This window comes from Scyliorhinus canicula, chromosome 13, assembly GCF_902713615.1.
Source record: "Scyliorhinus canicula chromosome 13, sScyCan1.1, whole genome shotgun sequence".
Lineage (NCBI taxonomy): Eukaryota > Metazoa > Chordata > Chondrichthyes > Carcharhiniformes > Scyliorhinidae > Scyliorhinus > Scyliorhinus canicula.
In genome coordinates this window covers 145,912,746-145,940,474 of record NC_052158.1, presented here as the reverse complement: position 1 = coordinate 145,940,474, position 27,729 = coordinate 145,912,746, and the positions used below count along the sequence as shown (strand labels likewise).

The window sequence follows — 27,729 nt, the reverse complement described above, 5'->3', positions numbered from 1 at the left end:
CCCCATTCAGAGTATTGTGAGCAGTTTTGGGCCCCGTATCTAAGGAAGGATGTGCTGGCTTTGGAAAGGGCCCGAGGAGGAAACCCACACACACACAAAGAGAATGTGCAGATGCACAGACAGTGACCCAAGCTGGGAGTCGAACCTGGGACCCTGGAACTGTGAAGCTAACCAGTGAGCTACCGTGCTGCCCTCTTGACATCCAGCATTTAATGAGGAGCAATTTCCTCCAATATTTGGAAGAATGAAGCCATTGTGTTCAGTCCCCACTTAATTCTCCGCTCCCTAGCTACTGATTCCATTCCTCACTGACAACAGCCCTGAGATTAACCCAATCTTGGTACCACATCCTATCCCACGATGAACTGCCAATGCCAGTCACTCCATTACCACAACTGCCTATTACCGTCTCTGTGATATTAATTTTTAAAAAATACCCAGTTCTTTTTTTCCCAAGGGGCAATTTAGTGTGGCCAATCCACCCACCCTGCACCTCTTTGGGTTGTGAGGGTGAGACCCACGCAGATATGGGGAGTGTGTGCAAACTTCCACCTCTGTAATATTGCACAACTTCACTGCTGCTGAAGTGCTCATTCATGCCGTGGTTACCATGAGACTTGACTATTCCAACGCACTCCTGGTCTCCCACATTCTAGCTTCCGTGATCTGGGGGGGGGGGGGGGGGTCACCCAAACCTGTGTGGCCTGTGCCTGAACCCGCACCCACCAAGTCCTGTTTCCCTGATCACCAAGATCGATATTGGCTCCCAGTCCCAACAACAGTCTAGATTTTAAAAATCTCATCCTCGATTTCAAATGCCTCCATGGTCTCGCCCCTCCCTAATCCCTCTCCAGCCCCAAGCCACAAGCTCCGCAACTGTGATTCGTGCTTCAGGACGCTCTTTAAACACCTACCTCTTTGACCAAGCCTTTGGTCATCTGACCCAATATCTCCTGATGTTGTTTGGTGCCAGAATGTTTTATTATATGATATGAGGTGCCTTGGAATGTTTTATTACATGAAAGGCACTAGATAAATAGAAGCTGTTTACTCCCTGTTAAAAAAATATTTAAAGGCTGTTGAGAAAAACAAACAAGAAGCAAATCAGGGAAAACAAACAAAATGCCTGAGTTGCTGACCAGAAAGCATGTGATAACAGCAAATCAATCAGCTGCTAGAGTCTTGTGCTCCAGACGTCACAGAAATCGATAGCAAGCATTTGGATACAAAGGAGTCACACAACACAAAATGATTGAACTAAACAGCATTTGGATTAAATTAAACACTTATTAGATTTAGATGGGATATAATGCCTAATTTAAGTTTATATATACTTTGGAAGGAGGAATTTACGCATAGACCATTTTTTAGATGGGGAAATACTAAGGAAATCAGAAGCACAAAGGGACTTGGGAGTCCTTGTTCATGATTCTCTTAAGGTTAACGTGCAGGTTCAGTCGACAGTTAAGAAGGCAAATGCAATGTTAGCATTCATGTCAAGAGGGGTAGAATACAAGACCGGGGATGTACTTCTGAGGCTGTATAAGGCTCTGGTCAGACCCCATTCAGAGTATTGTGAGCAATTTTGGGCCCCGTATCTAAGGGAGGATGTGCTGGTTTTGGAAAGGGTCCAGAGGAGGTTCACAAGAATGATTCCTGGAATTAAGAACTTGTTTTATGAGGAACGGTTGAGGACTCTGGGTCTGTACTTGTTGGAGTTTAGAAAGATGAGGGGGGGATCTTATTGAAACTTACAGGATACTGCGAGGGCTGGATAGAGTGGACGTGGAGAGGATATTTCCACTTGTAGGAAAAACTAGAACCAGAGGACACCATCTCAGACTAAAGGGACGATCCTTTAAAACAGAGATGAGGAGGGATTTCTTCAGCCAGAGGGTGGTGAATCTCCGGAACTCTTTGCTGCAGAAGGCTGTGAAGCCCAAATCACAATGTGATTGAATGATGGAGCAGACTCGATAGGCCGAGTGGCCTAATTCTGCTCCTATGTCTTATGGTCTTATGATACTGCAAGCTTCCCATTTCGCCTATGTCCCACCCAGAATAATCGTAAATCATCCATCCTGCCCGCCTATAATAGTCTGGGAAGAGATGCGTTTCCCTTTTCCTCAGTATTTCACCAAAGACATAGCCGAGCACCATCACGACTCTTGTACTCTTCCTGCTTCCTCCAGAGGCAGAGCCACTCTATGGGTCTGTGATCTTGTGGCCATGAGTCAGGCACAACTGTTTCACAAGCTAAAAGCCTTGCCTCACGCCGACAACTTCAGCCCCTGCTACAGAAGTTAAGACACGAGGGAAGAGGTTTAATTTAAACTACTGTTGCAGCATTGTACACTTTAATTCAACCACTCAGGACATCTGAATCGGCACGTTGCATTTATTAAATACAATAAAATCTGCAATGTAACAAAACTTTATGCATATGAAATTCAAAACACCATTTAAATGAACAAAAGATGGCTCACTCCATTTTTTCTGACTAGCACTTAACACTAGCTTGAATCCAACAGCTGTTTTTTTTAATAGTTTTAATTGGACATTGTTCACAGACTAAACTTGTTACAGTAAGAGTGCTCAGTAAAAACATGAGGTAAGAAACTGGTTTGATAAAGGGGTCATGCAGAACATGCGAAGAGTGTAAAGGAAATAACGGCTCGTTAAAGCTTGAAAGAAAAGACAAAGTAAACTAAAATAATGCTTACAGAACAGCCGTACAAAATAAATGAATTCAGATACACAGCTTAGCTTCTTTGGTTACAAAGTAGGTTGAACAATTTCACAGCTTTTTATTATGTCCCCCTCCACCCCCCCCTCCCCCAACAAACACACTTCTGAGCGGGGGAAAATAAGTTTAAAAAACAAAGGAAATGTAAAGAAAATCATATGGCAATTCTTTTTTTTCTCCAGATAAAGAAATTCAGTAACAGAAATGAGGAGAGTTTATTTTTCTTCATCAAAAAAAAAAGTCCAAATATCCTTTCAAATTGTTAGGTCACAATGTCCGGTGCCTACTTGTACATGTCTGCTATGTTCTTCCTTATAATACTTACACTCTATACAAAATTTACATTCAAACCAGGATTCGACTATTGCAGAAGAAAATCCCCATGGTAAAACTGCCATTAGTGTTAGAACTCTTAAGCCAGGATTTTTTTTTTTTTAAATTTTATTATTGCCTATATTTTTTTTGAACTAATATATGCAATCCCAACTATCACTTGCTTTTACCAGTAATCTTATAATCTTTAATTTCAAACTTACAAAAAAAAAAGATTCCATGACATTGTTCATTTACATATGAAAATAGCAGCCCTGTAATAAATAAAAACAAACAGTAAATTAAAATTCATGTATGCAAAAAGTTGCTAGAATGGTGGCTCTTTCAGACAGAGCTGCTAACTAGGTCTTAATGTTAGATAGGCGCAACAACCCAGAGATTCCTATTTTTCACATATGTATACATATATATATATATATATATATATATATATATATATATATATGTGTGTGTGTGTGGGTGTGTGTATATGCGTGTGTGTAAATATATAAAACCTTGATAGGCCATAAAGATGTAGGTACCCACTTATCCATAAATCTGATGAAAATCAGCTTTCCTCCTACGAGATACAAATCCTTCAACCACTTTTCTTCGTGCAGTCACACACTTGCGGATGCCAACTGCGACATCGCACGTAGAAAGCTCTTGCGGATGATTGTCTAATACTGAGAAGGCCAAAGAGCAAAAAACACATTTAAGCACGGCTATTTGCTGTTCAATGGTAGGAACACCAGTGGCACACAGATTTTATTTTTTTGAAGATTTCTTTTCCTATGCAGGCGAGCAAATTTTCATGCAGAAGGGACATTAGGCTGCGGCGGAGGCGGTGTCTGTTGTGCAGCCTGTTGAGGTTGTGCTACTGCTGTCGGCTGCTGTGTTTGTGAAGTGCTACTGGGATTGGTCACCTGGGTCTGAAGCTGGGACAGCTGGTCATTGTTCGCTAATGACTTCAACAGTGAATTCTCTCGCTCTAGTACACAGTTCTTTTCAATCAGCTCTTTAATCTGTTCCTTCAAGACTTCCACTTCTTCTCTTACTGCGTACATTAGATGGCTTTTCACTAAATCCTGCAATTAAAAAACAAATATAATCAATGACTTGCACCTTCAAACAGATTTCACACTGGTCTGCAATCCTTCAACGTGACAGAAGTGCCCTATTCACTTAGTCTGCTAACAAGAGAAAGTGGTGTGAAGCCAGGAATGCTTTTTGTTCTATGTACCTGGCATAGAACAAAGAAATGGACTCAAAATAAAATGATTTTTCAAATAGAACTGCCAATTTTCTTGCCAGCATGGGGACACATCCCATTTGACATCAATGGTTGCTAGGCACCTCTTGTATCCTGAATTACGGGAGGAGCTCCAGTAGAAAACAGGGGGCATGCAAGCTGGCCGCCCGTCCAAAGGTAATTCTTTGCAGTGTGTAGTCTTTTAAAACATGTGAGCCAGGAGTGCAGACTGCTCGTGACTGGCATCAGATCAGCTAGTAGGGAGCTTGCTCCATTCAAGTATCTCCACGCCAGGTAGATGAGAAACTTATGCAGAGGCAATTTCCTACTACAAAATACCTTTCAAACGTGCAGCTTAACTCGAGAAATTTGCACAAGTGAGAGATTCCAAGGCACTTTGTATTATAAAAGTGCAGCCAAATGCATGATTGCATTGGCAATCGTTACTCTTCAAAATTATTTTACCAGGTTTACTTGGAGAGTACATGATAAAGAATGGTGATAGTTGTGAATGTAAACACGGATGGGTGGCGAGTGGGTGTAAACCACCTATAAAACAGCGCAGCAAACAACGTCCAATACATCTTTACAGCCCTTCAATCCATCATCCCTGTTCGAACAATCCTAAAACTAATCTCACTTCCCTGCAGCCCTGTATCTTTCCCTGCTTCAAATACATGTTTGGAGATAGTTCAACATTAGCATTTGGATAATCCACAATGGAGCTGCTCTTTATTTGAGGGGCATGATATAGTAAAAGTTCAGAAAATAATAAATCACCTTTCTGTGGGAACTAGCCAATTAAAAATCAGGCGTTAAAGATAGTTCATCACAAGTGCTCGTAATTAATTAATTGATCTGGTCAATAGAATGAAATGCTATTGAGATATGTTCTTGACAGCACAAGATTACTTTTACTAAATTTAGATGGCTGAACTGCACAATTTCAGGATGTTGCTAATACGGTGCAGACGAGGAAGACCTTGGTTCTATACACCTGGCTTGGCAGCAAGTTTTGTTTTCATAAACAATTTTAATGATGTATTTTTTGGCATTACTTACAGCAAAAGTATAAAAACAATGTACAAAGAACAATAAACATAGTGCAATCACCGGTTCCCATTCCGCCAAGACCCGCCTAATTGACCCCCTATTCTATGCCCCCCCCCCCGGACGATTAATTCTCTGCGAAGAAGCCGATGAATGGTTGCTACCTCCGGGCGAACCCTAACAGTAACCCTCTCAAGGCGAACTTAATCTTTTCTAGGCCGAGGAAGCTAGCCATGTCAGTTGGCCAGGTCTCTGACTTCTGGGGCTTTGAGTCCCTCCAAGCTAGCAGTATCTGGGCTGGCTTGGCAGCAAGTTGACTGTTGATTTCAGTTGGGTTGGTAATAAGGGTCTAACAAATGACTGTGGCCAGTAGGGCGAGAGAGGGTAGAAAAAGGCACTTTCGTGTTACACCAGGGTACAGAACTAAACTGGGGCATGAGCCTATTTCAGGAGAGGTCCAGGATTTGGAATGTTTTGTTAAAAAAAAATGACTCTATGAAACAGCGAGCTCACGATAGACTGGGGAAGGTTCAGGGCAATGTGCATCCTAGAGATAAATAAATTGTTTACCGATGTCCAACAATAAATTCTCAGATTCTTTTTTCAGGTGGTGAATCAGAAGGAAAAGAATCTCCAATTTCTTCTGAAATCAGGTGCATGTACATCATATCCATGACAAACTCACTATTATATACAGAATGGCACCTCACAACGCAAAGTATCTTTGAACCCAATTTTCAACAGGAAAAAAGACTAAAGCTCTTATTTAGGATTTTAGTTTGGCTCACCCAAAGGTTACACCCAGTAACACAGCTATCACTTTTACTACAGTTCAGCTCAGTGTTCTAAAATGCCCTCCATCAAATCTGACACATGGTAATAATGGCTAGTAATGAAACAGCCTTGCATATATTTACCAAATTGGTATATCAACTTTTGACGTTAATCTTTGGGTTACAAAGTGGACTTGCAAATCAAATTTGGATATTTGTACTGCAAATAAACATTAGCCAATAACAGTGGGAAATTTTGCATCATTAACTTCAAGAAAGAAATTAAATAAGGGATCATTTAACTTACCATTGCCTGTTCTATTTTGTTGTCGATTGCTACCACACTAGCTCCTGAAGCACTGTAACAGAAACAAGGAGCATCATGAATTATAAAGTACCGCATATCTCGGAGTTTCTGAACGAAGACCCCAAAACCTTTACTGGGTGTAATGTATAAAAACTAGATGTCGGTAAAACAGATCACTTTACATCTCCTCAGACCTCAGCGGCAGCACATACTGGGATGCAAAGTACCAAAGATTGACACTTCAACTTAGAGTGAAGCAACCACATGTGGAGGAGAAGTTTTAGTCTCTTAACATAAGGAGTGACATACTTGCATTTGGAGCAGTTTAGAGAAAGTTGACTGGGCTGTTTCCTGGAATGAGCGGGTTGTCTCATGAGGAACGGTTGAGAAGTTTGGGCCTAAACATATTGAAGTTTAGAAAAACGAACAATGACCTTATTGAAACATAAAAGATTCTGAATGGACTTAACGGAGTAGATGCTGAGAGGGCGTTTCCTCACGTAGGGAAATCTAAAACTATGGGATACAATTTAAAAATAAGTGGTCTCCCATTTAAGATGGAGATAAGGAGGAAATTTTTATCTGAGGACTGTCGTGTTTGGAATTCTCTATAAGAAGGAACAATGGCATTGTTACATTGAATGGCATCATTCAATGTACTCAAGGTGGAGTTAGACAGATTAAGTCAATAATAATAATAATGTTTATTAGTGTCACAAGTAGGCTTACATTAACACTGCAATGAAGTAACTGTGAAATTCCCCTAGTCGCCACACTACGGCGCTTGTTTGGATGCACAGAGGGAGAATGCAGAATATCCAATTCACTTAACAAGCACGTCTTTCAGGACTTGTGCGAGGAAACCAGAGCACCCGGAGGAAACCCACGCAGCCATGGGGAGAACGTGCAGACTCTGCACAGACAGTGACCCAAGCTGGGAATCAAACCCAGGTCCCTGGCGCTGCGAAGGGTTATGGAGATGAGACAGGAAGGTGGAGTTAAGGTTATCATAGGGCAGCACAAAGGCACAGTGGTTAGCTCTGCTGCCTCACGGCACTGAGATCCCAGGGTCGATCCCGACTCTGGGTCACTGTCCGTGTGGAGTTTGCACATTCTCCCCGTGTTTGCGTGGGTTTCACCCCCACAACCCAAAGATGTGCTGGCTAGGTGGATTGGCCACGCTAAATTGTCCCTCAGTTGGAAAAATGAATTGGATACTCTAAATTTATAAACAAATTTTTTTTAGAAAGTTACAATCAGTTCAGCCACGACCTCATAGAATGACAGAGCAGGCTAAAGGGGCCTATTCCTGCTCCTGTTTCTCATACCCTGACATTCCAGACACATTTCAACACAAGGTGGGTCAATACGGATGTGCAATACTGCTCAAAGCCTGTATAGTCTGCATTTAAAATTGCACAACAGACATATCTTTCCTGTGGTGCAGTATTTAAGAAACAATAAACCCATTGTATTTGGCAACACAAACTTTGGTTGATTTGTTTTGAATGCATCAGAATCCAATGGTCTCAGCACTACGCTCGACACATCTTTCCACACTCGCGTTATTGAGAAATGCACAGAGGACAGTTGTCAGTAACTTAGTTGGAGCAGCACACAGAGCAAAGCTAGAGCGGATCGTCATCCCAGAAAGACTGAATCATTTCAAAAAATGTCCTGATATTCATTTACATTAAATAAGCACTGGATAAGGTATTCAATAAGTTTAAACTGAAGAGAGAAATACATTTCTGTTTGGAACTTGGCATCACCGGTTTCTGGCACACAGTACTCTCGTAACCCACGGGCAAACCTACCATATTGAGAAGCTGGTGGTTGGCAACACTTCCTTTTTTCTGGTTTTAAAAGCTCAGAGTTGCCACCGGTTGTGCATTTGCACTGGCATCCCACTGAACACAATATGAAAACTGATGGAAGCCACATGTTTAAAGACATCACTCCAGTGCTAATTTCTTTCGCCGCCCCAACAGATTCCAAGACATACAGAAGTACAATACATTAGTGGCATTGCTTAATGAACCAAATCACACGTTTTAGTACAGCCTGCGTACGATATTTTGAATCATAAACATGAGCGTGCAGTAATGCACTCTGGAAAAGCAGCATAATTAGAAACTTTCCGGTTGAAATTCAATGCTTGTGGTCATTCTTAATATATTTTAAATCTTCTAGTCCATTGTGGCATCAATACAACCATCACTCGTTTCCTTATACTGCTGGATCATGATGCACTATATACCGCAGAGACGATAACTCTGGAAGGCACTGAAAACTTGCTAAATGCTCCAGAGGTGTTCATATTATAGAACACAATTCCAATTATATGCTGAAACATTCAAGAACTTAAATTCTTGAATGTACAGTTTTTGTCTCAATACAACATGTCGCCCGATTATGGCTGGATGACGCTGACAACTGATGGCTTTATTTAGTGGTTCGCCATCATCTTCTTGTCTCGGAGGCAACTGGGGATGGGCAATAAAAGTGGGCCCAGCCAGTCCCACACATACACACACACAAACCTTGAGAAAAGGACAAGTATAGGGGAAAACCCCCCACCTCTCTCTCCACGTCATCCAAAACCTATCAACAACAAAGACAGGTATAACGAAATGGGCTGTTGCAAAGGAATGGCCATCCAGGTCCCAAAAGGATAGATTATTTAAAAAAAAAATAAGCATTTAAGATTATTAGTCACACTGTACCGGACATCCCATGATAAATGTTACAGAGAGACTCATCAGACTGAATCATCACATAATTAAGTGTTATGCAGCCAAATGCACATTCTGTGCTGCATTTACAATTAGTCAGGAGATTTGCAAAGAGCTAGAGGTGACAGCTGGGGGTGGGAGAATAGTTACACAGAAAATTGATTCAATAATGACTTTCAAATAGGAATCAGACAAACAATTGAATGGATAGTACAGTAGCATAGCGGTTAGCACAATTGCTTCACAGCTCCAGGGTCCCAGGTTCGATTCCCGGCTTGGGTCACTGTCTGTGCGGAGTCTGCGCGTTCTCCCAGTGTCTGCGTGGGTTTCCCCCGGGTACTCCGGTTTCCTCCCACAGTCCAAAGATGTGCAGGTTAGGTGGATTGGCTGTGCTAAATTGTCCTTCGTGTCCAAAAAGTTTGGGTGGGGTAACTTGGGTAGAGTGCTCTTTACAAGGGCCGGTGCAGACTCGTTTGGCCGAAAGGCCTCCTTCTGCACTGTAAATCCTATGTTTCTATGATATGGGGAGAGAATGGAGTGTGGGAATATTTGGATAGTTATTCCACAAAGCTGACATGGGCTTAATGAACCAAAGGCCTCGTTCTGTGTTCTTGGTGTTCGATGATTTGACAACCACATCTGACTGGTTGAGGGGAAATGTTGGTCAGGGCACCGAGGTTGCTTGGGTACTGCCATGAGAGCTTTCAACACCCACTTGAACCACCAGAGGCGGCAGATAGGACCACAGTATCAACATCAGGTCACCATGCGGAAGGGGCCTGGATGGTCAGCTCTCACCAAGGAATGAGGAACGGCTAAAAGCAAAATAGGGAAGCAAAAGAAAAACCAGACTATTTTAGAAATTACAGGACACCAAAACCGGGGCAGAAATGTTGAAAATGGTGGAGTGACCTGCATTACTTTGAATTGAAATATTACATACACATAAAGGATGCTGAAAATTGTGTATTTTTAGAACCTATATCTAAATCTGAATGAAAATGAAATGAAATGAAAATCGCTTATTGTCACAAGGCTTCAAATGAAGTTACTGTGAAAAGCCCCTCGTCGCCACATTCCGGCGCCTGTTCGGGGAGGCTAGTACGGGAATTGAACCGCGCTGCTGGCCTGCCTTGGTCGGCTTTAAAAGCCAGCTATTTAGCCCAGTGTGCTAAACCAGCCCCAGATCTTTAAGCTTAAATCTTTAAGCCAATTTGCAGTTAATTCACCTAGACTAACAGCTGCAAACTCATTTCACTTCGCACTGAAAGCAAAACCAGAACTGCAAAGCGTTTTCCATTCACCCTCTACACTAAAAATAAAAGTGCATCTGTCGAAACAGCAGTTGCAATGTATTGAGTTTGTCTGGTTCTGCCGAGCAAACTACTCCAGAGTTCACCAGAAACCCAATTCAATACTGAACTAATTAATCAGTTGTAAGTTTAACCCGATAAGAGAGGAGCATTGTCTATGTTTGAATAAGTACGAACGGATTTGTTCAAGAGGCACCTGAACGTGCACAGTTGCTTGTTGTTAATCTGTGCAACTAACACCTAAGGATAACACTAGCAGAAATGGTTTGAATAAAGCTTGATAATAAACAGCCTTTTTTCCTATTCATGGGATGTGGGCGTCACTGGCTAGTCGAACATTTATTGCCTATCCATAACTGCCCTTGGGAAGGTGGCCGTGAGCCGCCTTCTGGAACCTCTGCAGTCCATATGCTGTAGATACAGTGACCCACAGTGCTGTTAGGGAGTTCCAGGAGTTTGACCCGGTGACACTGAAGGAATGCCAGATATAGTTTCAGGTCAGGATGATGCAAGGCCTGAAGGGGAACTTGCAAGGGGTGGTGTGAAAAATGAAATGAAAAAAAAAAAGAAAAATCGCTTATTGTCACAAGTAGGCTTCAATGAAGTTGCTGTGAAAAGCCCCTAGTCGCCACATTCCGGCGCCTGTTCGGGGAGGCTGGTACGGGAGTTGAACCGTGCTGCTGGCCTGCCTGGGTCTGCTTTAAAAGCCAGCGATTTAGCCCAGCGTGCTAAACCAGTCCAGATGCGTTACCACACATCTGCTGCCCTGGTGCTTCTAGGTGGTTGAGGTTGTGGGTTTAGAAGATGCAGACTCGAAGGGCCAGATGGCCTACTCCTGCTCCTCGTTCTTATGTTTTATCAAAGGAGCCTTGGCGAGTTGCTGCAGTGCATCTTGTAGATCGCACACACTGCTGCCACGTGTTGGTGGTAGAGGGAGTGAATATTTAAGATGGTGGGTAGGGTGCCAAACAAGCGGGCTGTTTTGTCTTGGATGATGTCGAAGTTCGAGTGTTGTTGGAAGTGCACTCATCCAGTCAAGTGGAAAGCATTCCCTCGCACTCCTGATTTGTGCCTGATAGATGGGGGACAGACTTAGGGGAGTCAGGAGGTGAATTATTCACTGAGAATTCCCAGCCTCTGACCTGTTCTTGCACTCTCAGCCCCAGAAAAGGAAAGCTGAAATATCCCAAAACAAAATGTGGACTGTCCTTTTAGATAAAAGCAACTTGCCTGATGCAAGTTGAAGTACACCTCTCATGTGAGATGACGGCCAGCTTTACAAACCCCTCAAACTGACGATGTCCACAAATACTCTTCTCTCAGCCCTTTCACATTTCAACCATTCTATTCCGTTGTGTCACTGTTGACTTCAGCATTCACCATGTGAATGCCAACTCTCTTCTACTGAAGTCTTTGATCAGCTGCTAATTTCACATTTGCTTTTCCCTAGTTCTTACTCCGCTGTCTCTGGTTTGAATCAGCATCTGGAATTGGGAGGTCGCAAACTTGCCCGATGCTGCTGCTGGACCTGGCCATCTTTGACAAAACTGCTTTGCCAGGAGGCGAACCAGCCACGTAGGAAGCGCCAAGCAAGCCTTTGACTAGTATCTAAAAGAATTCACACGCAAGAAATTACATTTTCTCACCATGCACACAAGTAAATACAGCATGCTGATTTTTCTACATTGGCTTATATTGAAATCAGCTCAAAAGGTTGGATTGATAGTGAAGTAAATGTGAAATGCAATTAACCTTTCCCTCCTAAGTTTAATGGTGGAGACTAATGGAACTTGTCACTCAATACTGAACACCAATACAGCAAACCACTTTAGAACATCTATGGGAAATTCATTTCAACTGTTTGTTCACATTTGTGTTCTCATTCAGCATGGTGGCACAGTGGGGCGGCACAGCGGGGCGACATGGTGGGACGGCACGGTGGCGCAGTGTTTGGCACTGCTGCCTCACAACACTAGGGACCTGGGATCAATTACAGCCAAGGATGACTGTGCGAGTCTGCACCTTCTCCCCGTGTCTGCGTGGGTTTCCTCCGGTTGCCCCGGTTTCCTCCCACAGTCCAAAGATGTACAGGTTAGGTGGATTGGCCAAGCTACATTGCCCCTTGATGTCCGACGGTTAGGTGGGATTACGGGGTTACGGGGATAGGGCAGGGGTTTAGGTAGAGTGCTCTTTCAGAGGGTCGGTGCATACACAATGGGCTGAATGGCCTCCTTCTGCACTGCAGGGATCCTATGGATTCCAATGCCTCTCCAAATCAGATCAAATTAGCACAAAACACTACAACTTCTTAACTATTTTCTACACATTTTCCATGACCTAGTAAAGCATTTGCGTGTTCAGCAATTAGAAAGCTCCTCCTGAATCCTCCTCCTATGGTCCAGTTCAAATGACAGCAAAAGTACAGCCAGTATTGAAACCTCGCTGAATTGAACTACTTTGTTAATCCGTAACGTTTTAAATCAAACGCTTCAATGATAGCCATTAAATATAGACAAAGCAGCTCATAGACCAGCAAGATTGCGGTCAAGATGAAGGGCACAACAATGGTCCAGAATTTGGGCAGCACAAGTGGATAGCACTGTGGCTTCGCAGCACCAGGTCCCAGGTTCGATTCCCTGCTGGGTCACTGTCTGTGTGGAGTCTGTACGATCTCCCCGTGTCTGCGTGGGTTTCCTCCGGGTGCTCCGGTTTCCTCCCACAGTCCAAAAATGTGCAGGTTAGGTGGATTGGCCGTGCTAAATTGCCCTTAGTGACCAAAAAGGTTAGGAGGGTATATTGGGTTACGGGGATAGGGTGGAAGTGAGGGCTTAAGTGGGTCGGTGCAGACTCGATGGGCCGAATGGCCTCCTTCAGCACTGTATGTTCTATGTATGTCTATGTAATTTACTGCTGTTGACATTTGCCATCATTACTGTGACACTAACAGCAAATTCTGGTGGTTAAATACAGAAATGCAGAAGGTTGCTTCAGTGGTTTCAAACTCCTCCACAGTGTGTCCTACAGGAGGTCCTCATAGATGAAAATCAATTTGCAATCACTGATTTGATATGAACTTTGACACCAAGATTATATGCTTGGTCAAATGTGGTGCAACTGGGTCCTCAAACAGCATACCCAAGACATAATTACGGTGGAATAACCTCTCTAGCACTGAAAACCTGATTTTATATTTGTGCACAGTAAGAAGTCTTGCAGCACCAGGTTAAAGTCCAACAGGTTTGTTTCAAATACGAGCTTTCGGAGCACTGCTCCTTCCTCACCTGAGGGAGGTGGGATGGAAATTTTCGGAAATGGGAGGAGAAGGGGATTAAGACACTAAAATATTTGTTTCTTAGGGGTCTGTTTGCAGGATTGAAGGAGCTGGAAGCGAAGTATGGGCTGGAGCAGGGGTAAATGTTTAGATACATGCAGGTTCAAGATTTTGCCAGAAAGGAGATATAGAACTTCCCGGAGGAGCCGGCCCCCACATTGCTGGAGGAGGTGCTGACGATAGGGGGACTGGAGAAGGGGGTAGTGTCAGCGGTTTACGGAGCTATTTTGGAAGAGGAAAAGGCACCACTGGAAGGGATCAAAGCAAAGTGAGAGGAAGAGCTGGGAGAGGATATGGAGAGGGGTTCTGGTGTGAGGTGCTCCGGAGGGTGAACGCCTCCACCTCGTCCGTGAGATTGGGGCTGATACAGCTGAAGGTGGTGTACAGGGCACACCTGACGAGGGCGAGGATGAGCTGATTCTTTGAAGGAGTAGAAGACGTGTGTGAACGTTGCAGGGGAGGGGCAGCACTAATCACGTTCATATGTTTTGGTCCTGTCCAAAGCTAGAGGATTACTGGAAGGAGGTTTTTAGTGTAATTTCTAAAGTGGTGCACGTGAAACTGGACCTGGGCCCCCGGGAGGCCATATTCGGGGTGCCGGACCAGCCAGGGTTGGAAATGGGTGAGGAGGCAGATGTTGTGGCCGTCGCCTTGTTGATCGCCCGAAGGCAGATCCTGATAGGTTGGAGAGCAACCTCTCCACCTTGTGGCCCTGGCGTGGCGGGGGGACCTGTTGGAATTCTTGACTCTTGAGAAGGTTAAGTTTGAACTGAGGGGAAGGATGGAGGGGTTCTACAATTCATGGGCATTATTCATTATGCACTTTCAAGAACTGGATAACATCGACCATTAGTTGGGGCGTGTGGGTGGGAGGTCTGGGGGGAGGTGGGGGGCTGTGTGTGTTAATGGCGACTATGGGTGATCCCTAATTCCTTTTTGTCATTTGTTTGCGTGAACATGCGGGCTAATGTTTGGGGTTTGGTGGGAGGATGGGATCGTTTTTATTGATATGGGGATCGACATATTTTGTTACTGATTATTGTTTATTGTTGGTGGGTGTAAATTTGGAAAATGTGAAAAAGGAGGAGAATAAAAAATATTTAAAAAGAAAACAAAGTATGGGGCAGCACAGTGGCTCAGGCAGTGGTTAGCACTGCTGCCTCACGGCGCCGAGGACGCGCGTTTGATCCCGGCCCAGGTCACTGTCTGTGTGGAGTTTGCACCTTCTCCCCCTGCCCCACCCCCACAACCCAAAGATAAGCAGGGTAGTTGGATTGGTCACGCCAAATTGCCCCTTAATTGAAAAAAAAATACAACAAAGTATATTTATATAGCACCTTTAACATAATAAAAGGTCTCCAAGTGAATTCTAGGAGCATTATAAAATAAAAGTTTGATATCAAGCTATATAAAAGGATATGATGTCAGATGACCAAAGGTTCAGTCAGAGGTAAAATTTAAGGACAGTAATTTGCAGTATTGTATGTAAATGGACCCCATGAAGTCTCATGACTTCAGGTTAAACATGCTCAAAGAAACCTACCGCTGATTACCAGGTACCGTCCACCCTCAGCTGATGAATCAGTACTCCTCCATGTTGAACACCGCTTGGAGGAAGCACCGAGGGTGGCAAGGGCTGAGTATATTCTCTGGGTGGGGGACTTCAATATCCATCGCCAAGAGTGGCTCGGTAGTACCACCACAGACCGAGCTGGGTGGGTCCTAAAGGACATAACTGCCAGACTGGAACTGTAGCAGGTGGTGTTGGAACCAACAAGAGGGAAAAACATACCTGACCTCATCCTCACCCATCTGCCTGCTGCAGATAGAAGTGACCATCGCACAGTCCTTGTGGAGACAAAGTCCCATCTTCACATTGAGGATACCCTCCATTGTGCTATATGGCATTACCACCGTGCTAAATGGGATAGATTTCAAACAGAGCTAGCAGCTCAAGGCTGGGCATCCATGAGGCGCAGTGGGCCATGAGCAGCAGCAGAATTGTATTTAACTACAATCTGTAACCTCATGGCCTGGCATATTCCCCACTCTGCCATTACCACCAAGCCAGGGGATCAACCCTGGTTCAGTGCAAGAGAGCATGCCAGGAGCAACATCGGGCAGACTGAAAAATGAGGTGCCAACCGGGTGAAGCTATAACACAAGACTACTTCAGTGCCAAACAGCATTAGCAGTAGCAATAGACAGAGCTACGAGATTCCACAACAAACTCATCAGATCTGAGCTCTGCAGTCCTGCCAATTCCAGCCGTGAATGGCGGTGGACAATGAAAGAACTCACTGGAGGACGAGGTTCCACAAATATCCCCATCGATGAAGGAGCCCAGCACATATGCACAAAAGACAGGGCTGAGGCAATCGCAAAAATCTACAGCCAGAAGTGCCAAGTGGGTAATCCATCTCGGTCTCCTCCGGAGGTCTCCAGCATCACAGGTGTCAGTCTTCAGCCATGATAATTCACTTCACGTGATATCAAGAAATGGCTGAAGGCACTGGATACTGCAACAGTTATGAGCCCTGACAATACTCTGGCAACAGTACTGAAGTCTGTGCTCCAGAACTTGCCGCACCCTGATCCAAGCTGTTCCAATCTAGCTACAACACTGGCATCTACCCGGCAATGTGGAAAATTTCCCAGGTGTGTCTTGAACACAAGAAACATGGCAAATCCAACCCAAGCAATCCCCACCCTATCAGTCTACTCTCCATCATCAGTAAAGCAATGGAAGGAGTCATCAACAGTGCTATAAAACGGCACTTACTCAGCAATAACCTGTTCACGGACACTCAGTTTCGGTTCCGCCTGGGTCACTCAGCTTCTGACCTCATTACAGCCTTGGTTCAAACATGGACTAAAGAGCTGAATTCCAGGGGTGAGATGAGAGTGACTGCCCTTGGTATCAAGGCAGCGTTTGACTGTGTATGCATCAAGGAGCCCCAGCTAAACTGGAGTCAATGGGAACATAGTAGCACAAGTGGCTAGCACCGTGGCTTCACAGCGCCAGGGTCCCAGGTTCGATTTCCCACTGGGTCACTGTCTGTGCGGAGTCTGCATTTTCTCCCCACGTCTGCGTGGGTTTACTCCGGGTGCTCCGGTTTCCCCCCACAGTCCAAAATGTGCAGGTTAGGTGGATCGGCCATGCTAAATTGCCTTTAGTAAGGTTAGGAGGCGTTATTGGGTTACAGGGATAGGGTGGAAGTGAGGGCTTAAGTCGGTCGGTGCAGACTCGATTGGCCAAATGGCCTCCTTCTGCACTGTATGTTCTATCATGAGAATGTCGCTTTAAGAAATGTTTGGCTGCTCATGTTACTGCAGTGATGGTAGAGTGTGGGTGGAGTGAGCTCTGGCTCTGCTTTTTAGTTTCACTTTGAGAAAAGCTTGGGTGTGTCTGTGTTTTTTTTGGTTTCATTTCAGTGTTGGAGCTGAAGCCAAACAAAGCAGCTGTACTGCTGTTCTCTCTGCCATGAAAAGACTATCTCTTGATCATTTGGTGACTTCAGAATTATAAATGTTCTCAGTAGTGAATTTAAACCTGATGTGCTTCTGTTAAAAGATGTTTCTTTTGTCTTCTGGATGTTGTGTGGGAATTTATTAAGGAATATTTAGTGTATTCTTTGGGGTTGTATTTGAATTAATGGTTGCTAAGATGTTCACTGTATGTTTTAAATGGGTTAACTTGAGTTCATAGAATAATCATTGTTTTGCTTTAAAAAATACTTTTTGATTTCTGCTGTACCACTCCTGTAGAGTGAACCATGTGCTCCCCATACCACAATCTATTAAAAGTTGTGGGTCAGGTGAACTCCATGATACACTTTGGGGTTCTCTAAACCCTGGCCCCTAACAGTTCTAAGTGCCAGGAATCACCATCTCCTACAAGCGAGGATCTAACCATCGCCCCACGACATTCAATGGCATTGCCATCACTGAAACTCCCACAATAAACATCCTGGGGATTACAATTGCCCAGAAACTGAACTGGACTAGCCACATTAATACTGTGGCTACCAGGGCAGGTCAAAGATTAGGGATCCTACTGAAAATGACTTAATTCCTGACCCTCCAAAGCCTGTCCACCATCTACAAGGCACAAGTTAGAAGTGTAATAGAATACTCTCCATTTGCCTGTATGAGTGCAGCTCCATCAACACACAAGAAGCTTCACACCATCCACGACACAGCAGCCCGCTTGATTGCTCCCCCTTCCACAAACATTCAAACCCTCCGCCATCGATGAACACTTGCAGCCATGTATACCATCTACAAGATTTTTTCATAGAATTTACAGTGCAGAAGGAGGCCAATTGGCCCATCGAGTCTGCATTGACTCTTGGAAAGAGCACCCTACCCAAGCCACACCTCCACCCTGTCCCCATAACCCAGTAACCCCACCCAACACTAAGGAGCAGCAAATAACTGGGAACCACATCGCCTGGACGTCCCCAGATAACTTGGAACCACACCGCCTGGATGCTCTCCCCCCGCCGCCCTCCAGTCATTCACCACTCTGACTTGGAAATATATCACCGCTCCATTACTGACGCTGGGGCAAAATACTGGAACTCCCTTCCCAACAGCACGGTAGGTGTACCTGCACCTCAGGGACTGCAGTGGTTTAAGGCGGCAGCTCGCCACCACCTTCTGAAGGATCACTAGGGATGGGCAATAAATGCTGGCCTAACCAGCGATTCCCACACCCTGTAAATGAACAAAAAAAAATTCAAAATGTAAAATATCTTGCATTCTATTAAAAATGATAATTGACCCTAACACAATGTCACTGAAGCCAGGTGATACTGGGAAGGTAACATTTTGTGACTTAAGTACTATTATGTGACAATCCGACTGCACCAACCCAGAAATTTCTTATTGATGCTCAAAGATGCTTTCAACACTCTCCTGCTTTTTTATTCCTGTAACTCCTCAAACCAGAAAGCTGCAGTTCTCCGAGCTTCCTGAGCTCTTCTGTGTTATTTCCAAAGTCAATGAAAAATATTATACAAACTACGATAGTATACCTTGGAGTTTAGAACATTACAGGTTTTGGAGATATTAAAGGGAAACAAAGGTAGAGAGAGTAACTGATTTTAATTGGGGACATAGATCGGGCTCTAATCAATAGGCTTTTAGGAGTGAAGTTAGGAAATACTTTTACACAGAGGTGGTAGAAGTTTGGAATACTCTTATGCAAATGGCAATTGCTGCAAAGCCAAATGTTCATTTCAATTTGACAGTAATAGATTTTTGTTAACCAAAGGTTACTAAAATTTATGAGGCAAAGACAAATATATGAAATATGGTCACAAGTCAGTCATGTTCTCACTAGGTGGCAAAACAACCTTGATGGGCTAAATGGCCGTCTGCTGTTCCTATAACACTCCACGCACCATTGTATTTGTACTCCTTGATTTAAAAAAAATGTCCTGTTCTTAATCATGCTGTCATTACCTGTTCTGGTTTCACAGAAACATAGAATTTCTACAATGCTGAAAGGGGCCATTCAGCCCATCAAGTCTGCACCAATCTTCTGAAAGAGCACCCCACACAGCCCTCCCCCCATCCCCGTAACCTGCACATCTTCTAATAATAATCATCTTATTACCTTTTACCTGCAATGAAGTCACTGTGAAAAGCCCCTAGGCGCCACACTCCGGCACCTGTTCGGGTACACTGAGGGAGAATTCAGAATGTCCAATTCACCTAACAGGACGCCTTTCGGGACTTGTAGGAGGAAACCGGAGCACCCTGAGAAAACCCACACAGACACTGGGAGAACGTGCAGACTCCACACATTCAATAACCCAAGCCGGGAGTCCAACCATACACCGTTATGCTGTGAAGCAACAGTGCTAACCACTGTGCTACCATGCCGCTCACCTTCGGATACAGAGGGGCAATTGATCATGGCCAACCCATCTAACTGGCACAAAACACCTTTGGACTGTGGGAGGAAACAGGAGCACCCGGAGGAAATCCACGCAGACACAGGGAGAAAGTGCAAACTCCACACAGTCAGCCACCCACGACCGGAACTGAACCCGGGTCGCTGGCGCTGTGAGGCAGCAGTGCTAACCATCATTCTTCATAGACTTAAAAATTCTTCGGGAATTATGCGTATACTGGAGAGCTGGTGGGAAAATGGAGCTGAGGTAAAAGATAAGCCATCATTATACTGGATAACAGAGCATTCTGAACGGGCGCGAATCTGCTCCTGTTATGCTTTTAAAATATAAATTCAGAGTTCCCAATTCTTTTTTTCCCCCCCATTAAGGGCCAATTTAGCATGGCAAACCCACCCACCCTGCAAATCTTTGGGCTGTGGGGGTGAGATCCATACAGCCAGGGGGAGAATGTGCAAACTCCACATGGACAATGGCCCAGGGCCGGGATCAAACCCAGGTCCTCGGTGCCAAGAAGCAGCAGTTCTAACCACTGTGCCGCCCAACTGTTATGCTCTCAATCTTCCATTAAGTCATCAAGGACAGTGTCCACATTGGAAGAGTGCTTAAATTAAAATTTGACAACACAATTTGCCGAAAGGCAGAAAGCTGGTTTCTGATTTACAGCACTGACTATATTATCCAGCTTCCACCCAAGTATTTAGCATCAACAAACATCACTTAGCGGCAGTGTGAAATAGTACCTAGAACTGCAAGGCGCCTATAGACAGTTTGTTTAAAAGCAAGAAAGGCCACAGAACAAAATTCAACAATTGGATTTAACTTGCGCACTGGATTGCTGGACTAGATTGTATTCCTGGAAATGAAAGGAATATCCTACGGGGAGGGATCGAGACAATAATTCTTTGGAATTTGAGACGTAAAAGTCTTAGCGATCAACAAGGTGGATACTGACTGTTCCCCTGCCTGGAGAGTCTATGACTAGGGGTCATTATCTCAGAATAAGAACTCGTTGAGACAAAAATAAATTTCTTCACTTGGAAGTCGGAAATTTTTTCCAGAGGGCTGTGGACGCTCAATTGCCGAATATGAGAATGAGAGACATTTGAACACGGAGGGAATTGAGGAATATGGGACTAGGGTGGGAAAGTCGAGTCTTTGCAGAAGTTCAGCTGTGATCTTGTTGAATGGCGAAGCAACCTCAGAGTGCCATATAGCCTACTTCCATTTCTTAAGTTCTTGCATTCTACTGAAAGCAGACTGCAGTGAATAGATAGCGTGGACATATCATACTAATGTGCAGCCAGAACCCTCAAATTATCTTTTTCTTCAATGCAAAAAGGCTGTTCACTTTAAAATGACTTATCCTGCCATACTCAACAGCTGCATCTTCCATATTGTACACTTGATTTTCAGAACATTTACTTTTTACAAATGGAGGTTTACCCACGCCCAGGATTAGCTTTTCATTTGTCTGTCTGAACTGAACAAAAAGCATCAGTGAATACAGCGTGCCTTATGGGTGAAAACAAAAGACACTGTCTACTATGAACTACAATTAAAAATAAACTCAGTCAGGGACACTTTTTTTCTGTACTCGCAAACCTGGAATTAGCACAATTTACATTAAGCATAATTTGCAGAAATTGCAAGGTTGATGAATATCTGGCTGAAGAGTTAGCAAAAATATGGTAAAACAAGTCATCAACTTTAATCAACTTGGGCCTCGGAGACCCTGTTAGCACTGGTCTGCCAGTTAGGACTGGGCTCCACCACCGTGGACCAGGTGTACGGGCGCTGGGTGGGGGGGTGGTGGTGGAGGTGGTGTCTCCAGGCGATCAGGGACCCTAGATTGTCGGGCTCTGGGCAGGATGATAACCTGGCACCTCCAATGCCACTTACAGTAAGACTGATTGAAGCAAACATCATACATGCATCTAAATAGACACTAGACAAAAAGGGAGAAGGGAATAGACGGTTTTCTTGATTAGTTAGATGAGGAAAGCGGAGGCTCAAACAAAGCACAAAAGTCTGCACGGACTGCTTGGGCCAAATGCCCTGTTCTGTGGGATTATGCAAGCCCATGTACATAAACCTGCTAATTTACAGCATCTGATAAAGTATTGGGTGTTGTATATTGGCCCACTTCCATGATATGTCACAACTGGTGGGATTTAGGATCTTGCCAAATGCCAAACCATGAACCCGTGAGAGAAATTTAGGTACTGTGGCAGGAATAGAAACCTATTTCAAACATGGAGCTCTGGGAAAGATGAGCATGGATTTGGGAGGCAATAACCCGTTCATGGAGTTCTGGGGAGGGTGGGGTGCTAAAAAAGAGACGGCAGATGGAGCACTAGTTTGTGAGATCAAAGGTTATTTTTTGAGGGGAGGGGGTGATGAAATGCAGATTTAAAATGAGTTCCAAATACTCCATGGCCCAAAGGCTGACAGAGAGGAGCACACATGTCTTTTAGGGGTAAGATTGCTTACTCAGACGCTACATAGTAAAACGTAGTATAGATGGTAAAGTAATGCCGTGCTATTATTAAGACTCAAAAAGACTCAGTGGGTCTGGCAGCATTTGTGAAGAGAAACAAGTGTTGAGCTTAGTGACCTTACATTAGAGCCTCTGTTTCGGGAGACTGAAGAACACCTTGTAGTAAGAGTACTCCCAAAATATGGCCCAATTATGGAGAGTATAAAGCCTGAAAATAATTTTCCACGAGATTGGGGGAGACGGTGGCCTAGTGGTATTGTCACTGGACTAATAAACCAGAGACCCAGAGTAATGCTCTGGGGACCCAGGTTCAAATCCCGCCACTTCAGATGGTGAAATTAGAAATCAATAAAAATCTCGAATTTAAAAAAAAGTCTAATGATGACCATGAAACCACTGTTAATTGTCGCAAAACCCAATTTGGTTCACTAATGTCCTTTAGGGAAGGAAATCTGACCTCTACCTGGTCCGGCCTCAATGTGACTTCAGGCCTAAAGCAATGAGGTTGACTCTTAACTGCCCCCCTCAAGGGCATTTAGGAAAGGACAATAAATGCTGGCACAACCTGCGACGCCCATGTCCCATAAGCGAATTTTTAAAAAGATTTTTACATCCAAATGAGAAGGATTTTTCCTTTTTGTTTCAGGTGCATCAGATCTACTCTTGGATCGAATTCCTTGTGGTGGGTAGGTCTCTATTTTTGGGAGTGGTGGGGGCAGGGCATTCGGTAATAGTTATTTCGGATCATGCTCCACATTTTGTGGATTTGGTGTTGGGCCCCACTTGGCATCCCCCATGGAGGTTGGAGACGACATTGTTCGTTGATAAGTGTTTCTGTGAGAGGGTTGCCAATGCCATTGGGGAATACACCGACTTGAATAGCTGGGAGGAGATTCACGTTCCATATTGTAGGAGGCTCTGAAGGCAGTCATTTGAAGGAAGATCATCTCTTAAAGAGCATATAAGGAGAAGATTTAAAGGGTGGAGATGCAGAGGTTGGTGGCTGCCATCCTAGAGGTGGATCGCCAATACTCGCTTGCCCCGATGCCGGAGTTGTTGGCAAGCAGGAAGGAATTGCAGTTGGAATTTGAGCTGCTTTTGATGGGCAGGGCAGTGTACCAGGTGCAACGCTCGAGGGGGGCATTTTAATGGGCATAGGGAGAGGAGGACCAGTCGCCTGATAGAGCTCCAGCTCAGGCAGCCTTATTCGGGAAATAGTGCAGGTGAAGGACTAGAGTGGCCGGTTGGTTTCCGCCTCAGGTAAAGTCAACAAGAGCTTTTGAGGCTTTTTATCATTGCCGTTATAAGTCAGAGCCCCCAGAGGACGAGAGGATATTACAACATTTTTGGGTGGCTTGTCTATTCCAGTTGCAGAATGAGAAAGAAGGGAGGAGTTAGAGTCCCTGCTGAGCCCCAAGGTCATGAAATTAATGGGTTTGATGCAGTCGGGTAAGGCACTGGGCCCGGACGGATTCCCAATTGAATTTTATAAGAAATTTGTAGGTCACCAGTCCCATTCTTGTTCGCGATGCTTAACGATTCCATGTCCCGGGGGATGTTGGCGCAGGCATCGATTTCCATGATTTTAAAGAAGGATAAGGATCCGACAGAGTGTAGGTCGTATCGTCCTATTTTATTAAATGCAGTTGCGAGGTTGTTGGCAAAGGTTTTGGCAATATGCTTGAAACCCTGCCTTCCAAGGTCTATTGGGGGGGGGGGGGAGCAGACTGGGTTTAAGGGCAGGCAGCTGTCAGCCAACATTCGACGATTGCTTAATGTTATTCTGCCCCCCTCTCCAGGACCCGGGCCAGAGGTAATGGTTTCAATGGATGCTGAAAAGGCGTAATGGGGCATCTGTTCAAGACACTTGGAAGGTTTGGTTTTGGACCTAGATTTATATCTTTGATCCAGCTTTTATATAGAGCCCCCACCATTAATGTTCACATGAATGCCTTTAGCTTGAAATACTTCCAGCTGAAGAGTGTTACGAGGCAGGATTGTCCATTGTTCCGGCTATTGTTTGCTGTGGCAATTGAGCCTCTCGTCATAGCATTGAGGTCATCTATGAGGTGGAGGGGAATAGATAGGGGAGGAAGCATAGGGTGTCTCCCAGTTTCCTTCTCAAATCTTTCTTTTGTGAAAACTAATAAAATTATATCTTCTTTATTTGGGCAGGCAAGACCCCACGGATTTGTATGGTGTTTCTGCAGAGGAAGAGGCAATCATTGCCGTTAATGTTGCCTAGTGTTGTCCAATCTGTTATTTTATTATTGGGCAGTGAACATTGTAAAGGTACTGGCAGGGTTAAGAGTACAGAGTCCATATGGGGACGAATAGAGAGGGGTGTCTGTAGAGGTACTAGTTTGAGGGCCTTGGTTACGGGCCTGTTTCAGTATTACCCTGTAAAGTGGAGTTCAGGTTCGGCGGTGATGGCCACTGAGAATATGAGAGTTTGGTGGTGGTAGCCACTCTAAGAATATGGAGACATTTTTGGCAACAGTTCAAGCTGGATGCCATGTCGTTGTTAGCCCCAACCTGATGAAACCATTACTTTGTTCCAGCAGTTTTGGACTCGTTATTTCAGGCGTGGGGAAGGAGGGTTTGGAACGGTTTGAGGGCATGTTTATAGAAGGGATGTTTTCTGGATTTGAGAGTAATTGGGTAAATTCTAGCTCCCGGGAACCAATCTAGGTATCATCAGGTGAGTAACTACTTGCCAAAGCAGATTTCTTCCTTTCCCTTGGCACCCTCGCCCATATTGAAGATAAGGTTCTTTCGGCGGTTGAGCTTGGGGAGTGGAAGACATTGGACATTTATAGGTGGCTTCCATTGGATGAGGCAAAAAAGGAAGTGGGAGGGGGAGCTGGGTCAGGTTTTTGATGGGGGTGGGATGGTGTGGAGTGAGGCTCTACATAGGGTCAACTCCACCTCCTCAAGAACTAGGCTCAGCTTGATCCAGTTCAAGATGATGCATTGGACACATCAGACCAGAGCATGGATGAATGTTTTTTTCTTAAGAGGAGGATAGGTGCGGGTGTTGTTCACGGGTGCCGGCAAATCATTCACGCATGTTCTGGTCTTGTCCTAAACAAGTGAGCTTTTGGTCTCCTTCTTCAGCACCACATCAGGCATTCTTGGGATTGAGTTGGAGCCTTGGTTGTCGATGGCTATCTTTGGGAAGGGCGGCACGGTGGCACAGTGATTAGCAGTGCTACCGCACAGGACCCAAGTTTGAATACAGCCCGGGTCACTGTCCATGTGGAGTTTGCACATTCTTCCCATATCTGTGTGGGTCTCACCCCCACAACCCAAAGATGTACAGGGTAGGTGGATTGGCCACGCTCAATTGCCCTTTAATTGGAAAACTAAACAAAAATTGGGGGGGGGGGGGGGGGGGGGGGTCTTGGACTCACCGAGGTTGCAGACAGGGATGAAGGTGGATGATCTTTCCTTTGTCTCACTAATAGCCCAACGGCGAGTTCTCTTTGGGTGGAGGACACCGGTTCCACCCAGTGCTTCGTCTTGGTTGAATGACTGTATGGTGTTTTTTGCTCTTCAAAAAGGTCAGGGGTATCAAGGGAGTGATGATAGAAGGGGTCTACTCAAGATGGCAGCCTTTTATTTCCTATTCCAGGGAGCTGATCACGGGCAGGTATGTGTGGGGGGATTTGTCTCGGTTGGTTTTCTCTCTTTTTGGTGTGTGGGGTGTGTGGAGGGAGGGGTTTATGTAGTACAGTTTTATGGTTATATTGAAAAGAAAATTCTCAATAAAAGTATATTTTAAAAAAAACTTACATGTTGAAGAAAACAATTTGCGCTGATTGTATTCACAATAAAAGATAGTGGTACTCTGCCTGTCACAGGCATCAGCTAAACCCTGCCACGAAAGGTATCACAGTGCTCATGATTATCTAGACTTGTTGCCCAATGTGTGCTTCTGAGAGCTTGGTGTGGGAGCAAGGGACAAAAATGCGGATGCAGCCTAGTCCTTTTTTCCTGTTTGCAGTTATTGCTGGAAAGCTAGCTAAGCTCCATGAACGGAGGACAGTACAGACCAAGACAAATATCCAGTTGCCTGCATGGGTGATCGGCATAATTTGTCCCACAGCTGCTGAAGACTGGACAGTGGAGGGTGGACAACATGACCATTGTTGAACCATGAACGACAGCTCAGTAATCTGAAGCTAGGAGCTATATTTAGGCATGATTCATAATCAGCAAAGTATCACTATCAAACTGTAGTCAGCTGTGCACTTGGATATGGTGCTGTCTAGAATGCCACAGGCCACATAGGATCCGAAGAACATACCAAATCTTTATTCTAACTGTGTAGTACAGGTACCGCTACTAGATAGGTAATTAATTAATTAACCATTAATAAATGACATGCATGCACACTAAACAAATACAAAATGGAAGAAACGAATCTTTAGAATGCAACTTTGTATCAGTAGGAACCCTCTGCAGCTTCTATTACACAACTGCAGAAAATCAATATGCATGATCAGCCAGCACCACTTATACAGGAAAGATTTTCTCATCACATACACACTGCAGTATATCTTCTGCACTGCAGAACGTGGCTAGCTCAGCACGGTTTCAACCATCTGCACTGTCTCACCAGACTGAACTATGTAATGTAATAATGGCTATGATCTGGAGAATTTCTCACACTTCCCACCCCATCCCTTTCACTCCTGCTTTTCCCCAAACTGGGGGCTGGTAGCATTCTTACGTTCCTAGGCTAGTAATCCAGAGGCCAGGACTAATGATCAGGAGACATGTGCAAATCTCACCGTGGAAACTGGGGGATTTAAATTCACAATTAAATAAAATCTGGAATAGCCCCTGTAATCATGGAACTATTGGATTGATGCAAAAAAAAAAAAAAAAAAATTCTGGTCCACTAAAGGGAAGGAAATCTACAGACCTTACCTGTTTTGGCCTATGGCTTGATAATGTAGTCAAACTTTCTATTTGGAGGGGAGGGCAAAGTGAGGAGAGAGCAGGAAGAGGAAAGGCAAGAATTGACGGGTTTGTCACTGCCTCTTACAAGCACATACACCAGTCGCCAATTCTGGAGTTACAGAGATAGTAAGAAAGACTTAAAGGTTGGGGGTGGGCAAAGAGAGAGACATCAGTTTAATAAGAGTGTACTTAGGACCAATACTTTTGCCTTTTTCCAATAGCTTCAGGTTAGAAGTTAAAATTGTTGATTATTTAGCAATCAATGTTTAAATTGACTGAAAAAAGACCTAAACGTAGGTTAATATTACCCCGAACAGTTTTTGAACACCATTTACATTTGGAGTTTAAAAAAGTCCAATGCTGTTAGCTTATCCTTTTAATTCTGACTGGGCATTTTTTACAAGCTATGATAATGTGGCGAGGTACTGCTGCAGCACAAGAAGTGAATTACAAAAATAACTTTTAATAATCTCTACTGTCAATCATACTATCCTATCACTAGCCTCAAAAATATTTCACAC

General features: G+C 44.3%; 1 protein-coding gene across 2 annotated transcripts in view; it reads right to left on the bottom strand.

Moving 5' to 3' along the window:
• Positions 1-2,380: 2,380 nt before the first annotated feature.
• Positions 2,381-27,729, bottom strand: part of tsc22d2 (TSC22 domain family 2) — an 88,222-nt gene continuing 62,873 nt past the window's right edge. For both annotated transcript variants that reach the window (XM_038815231.1, XM_038815232.1), the window contains 2 exons: positions 6,441-6,492; positions 2,381-4,146 (listed from right to left, as the gene is read on the bottom strand). In XM_038815231.1, the coding sequence (XP_038671159.1) occupies positions 3,871-4,146; positions 6,441-6,492 (328 nt within the window). In that variant the 3' untranslated portion in view covers positions 2,381-3,870. The remainder of the gene's footprint in view (positions 4,147-6,440; positions 6,493-27,729) is intronic.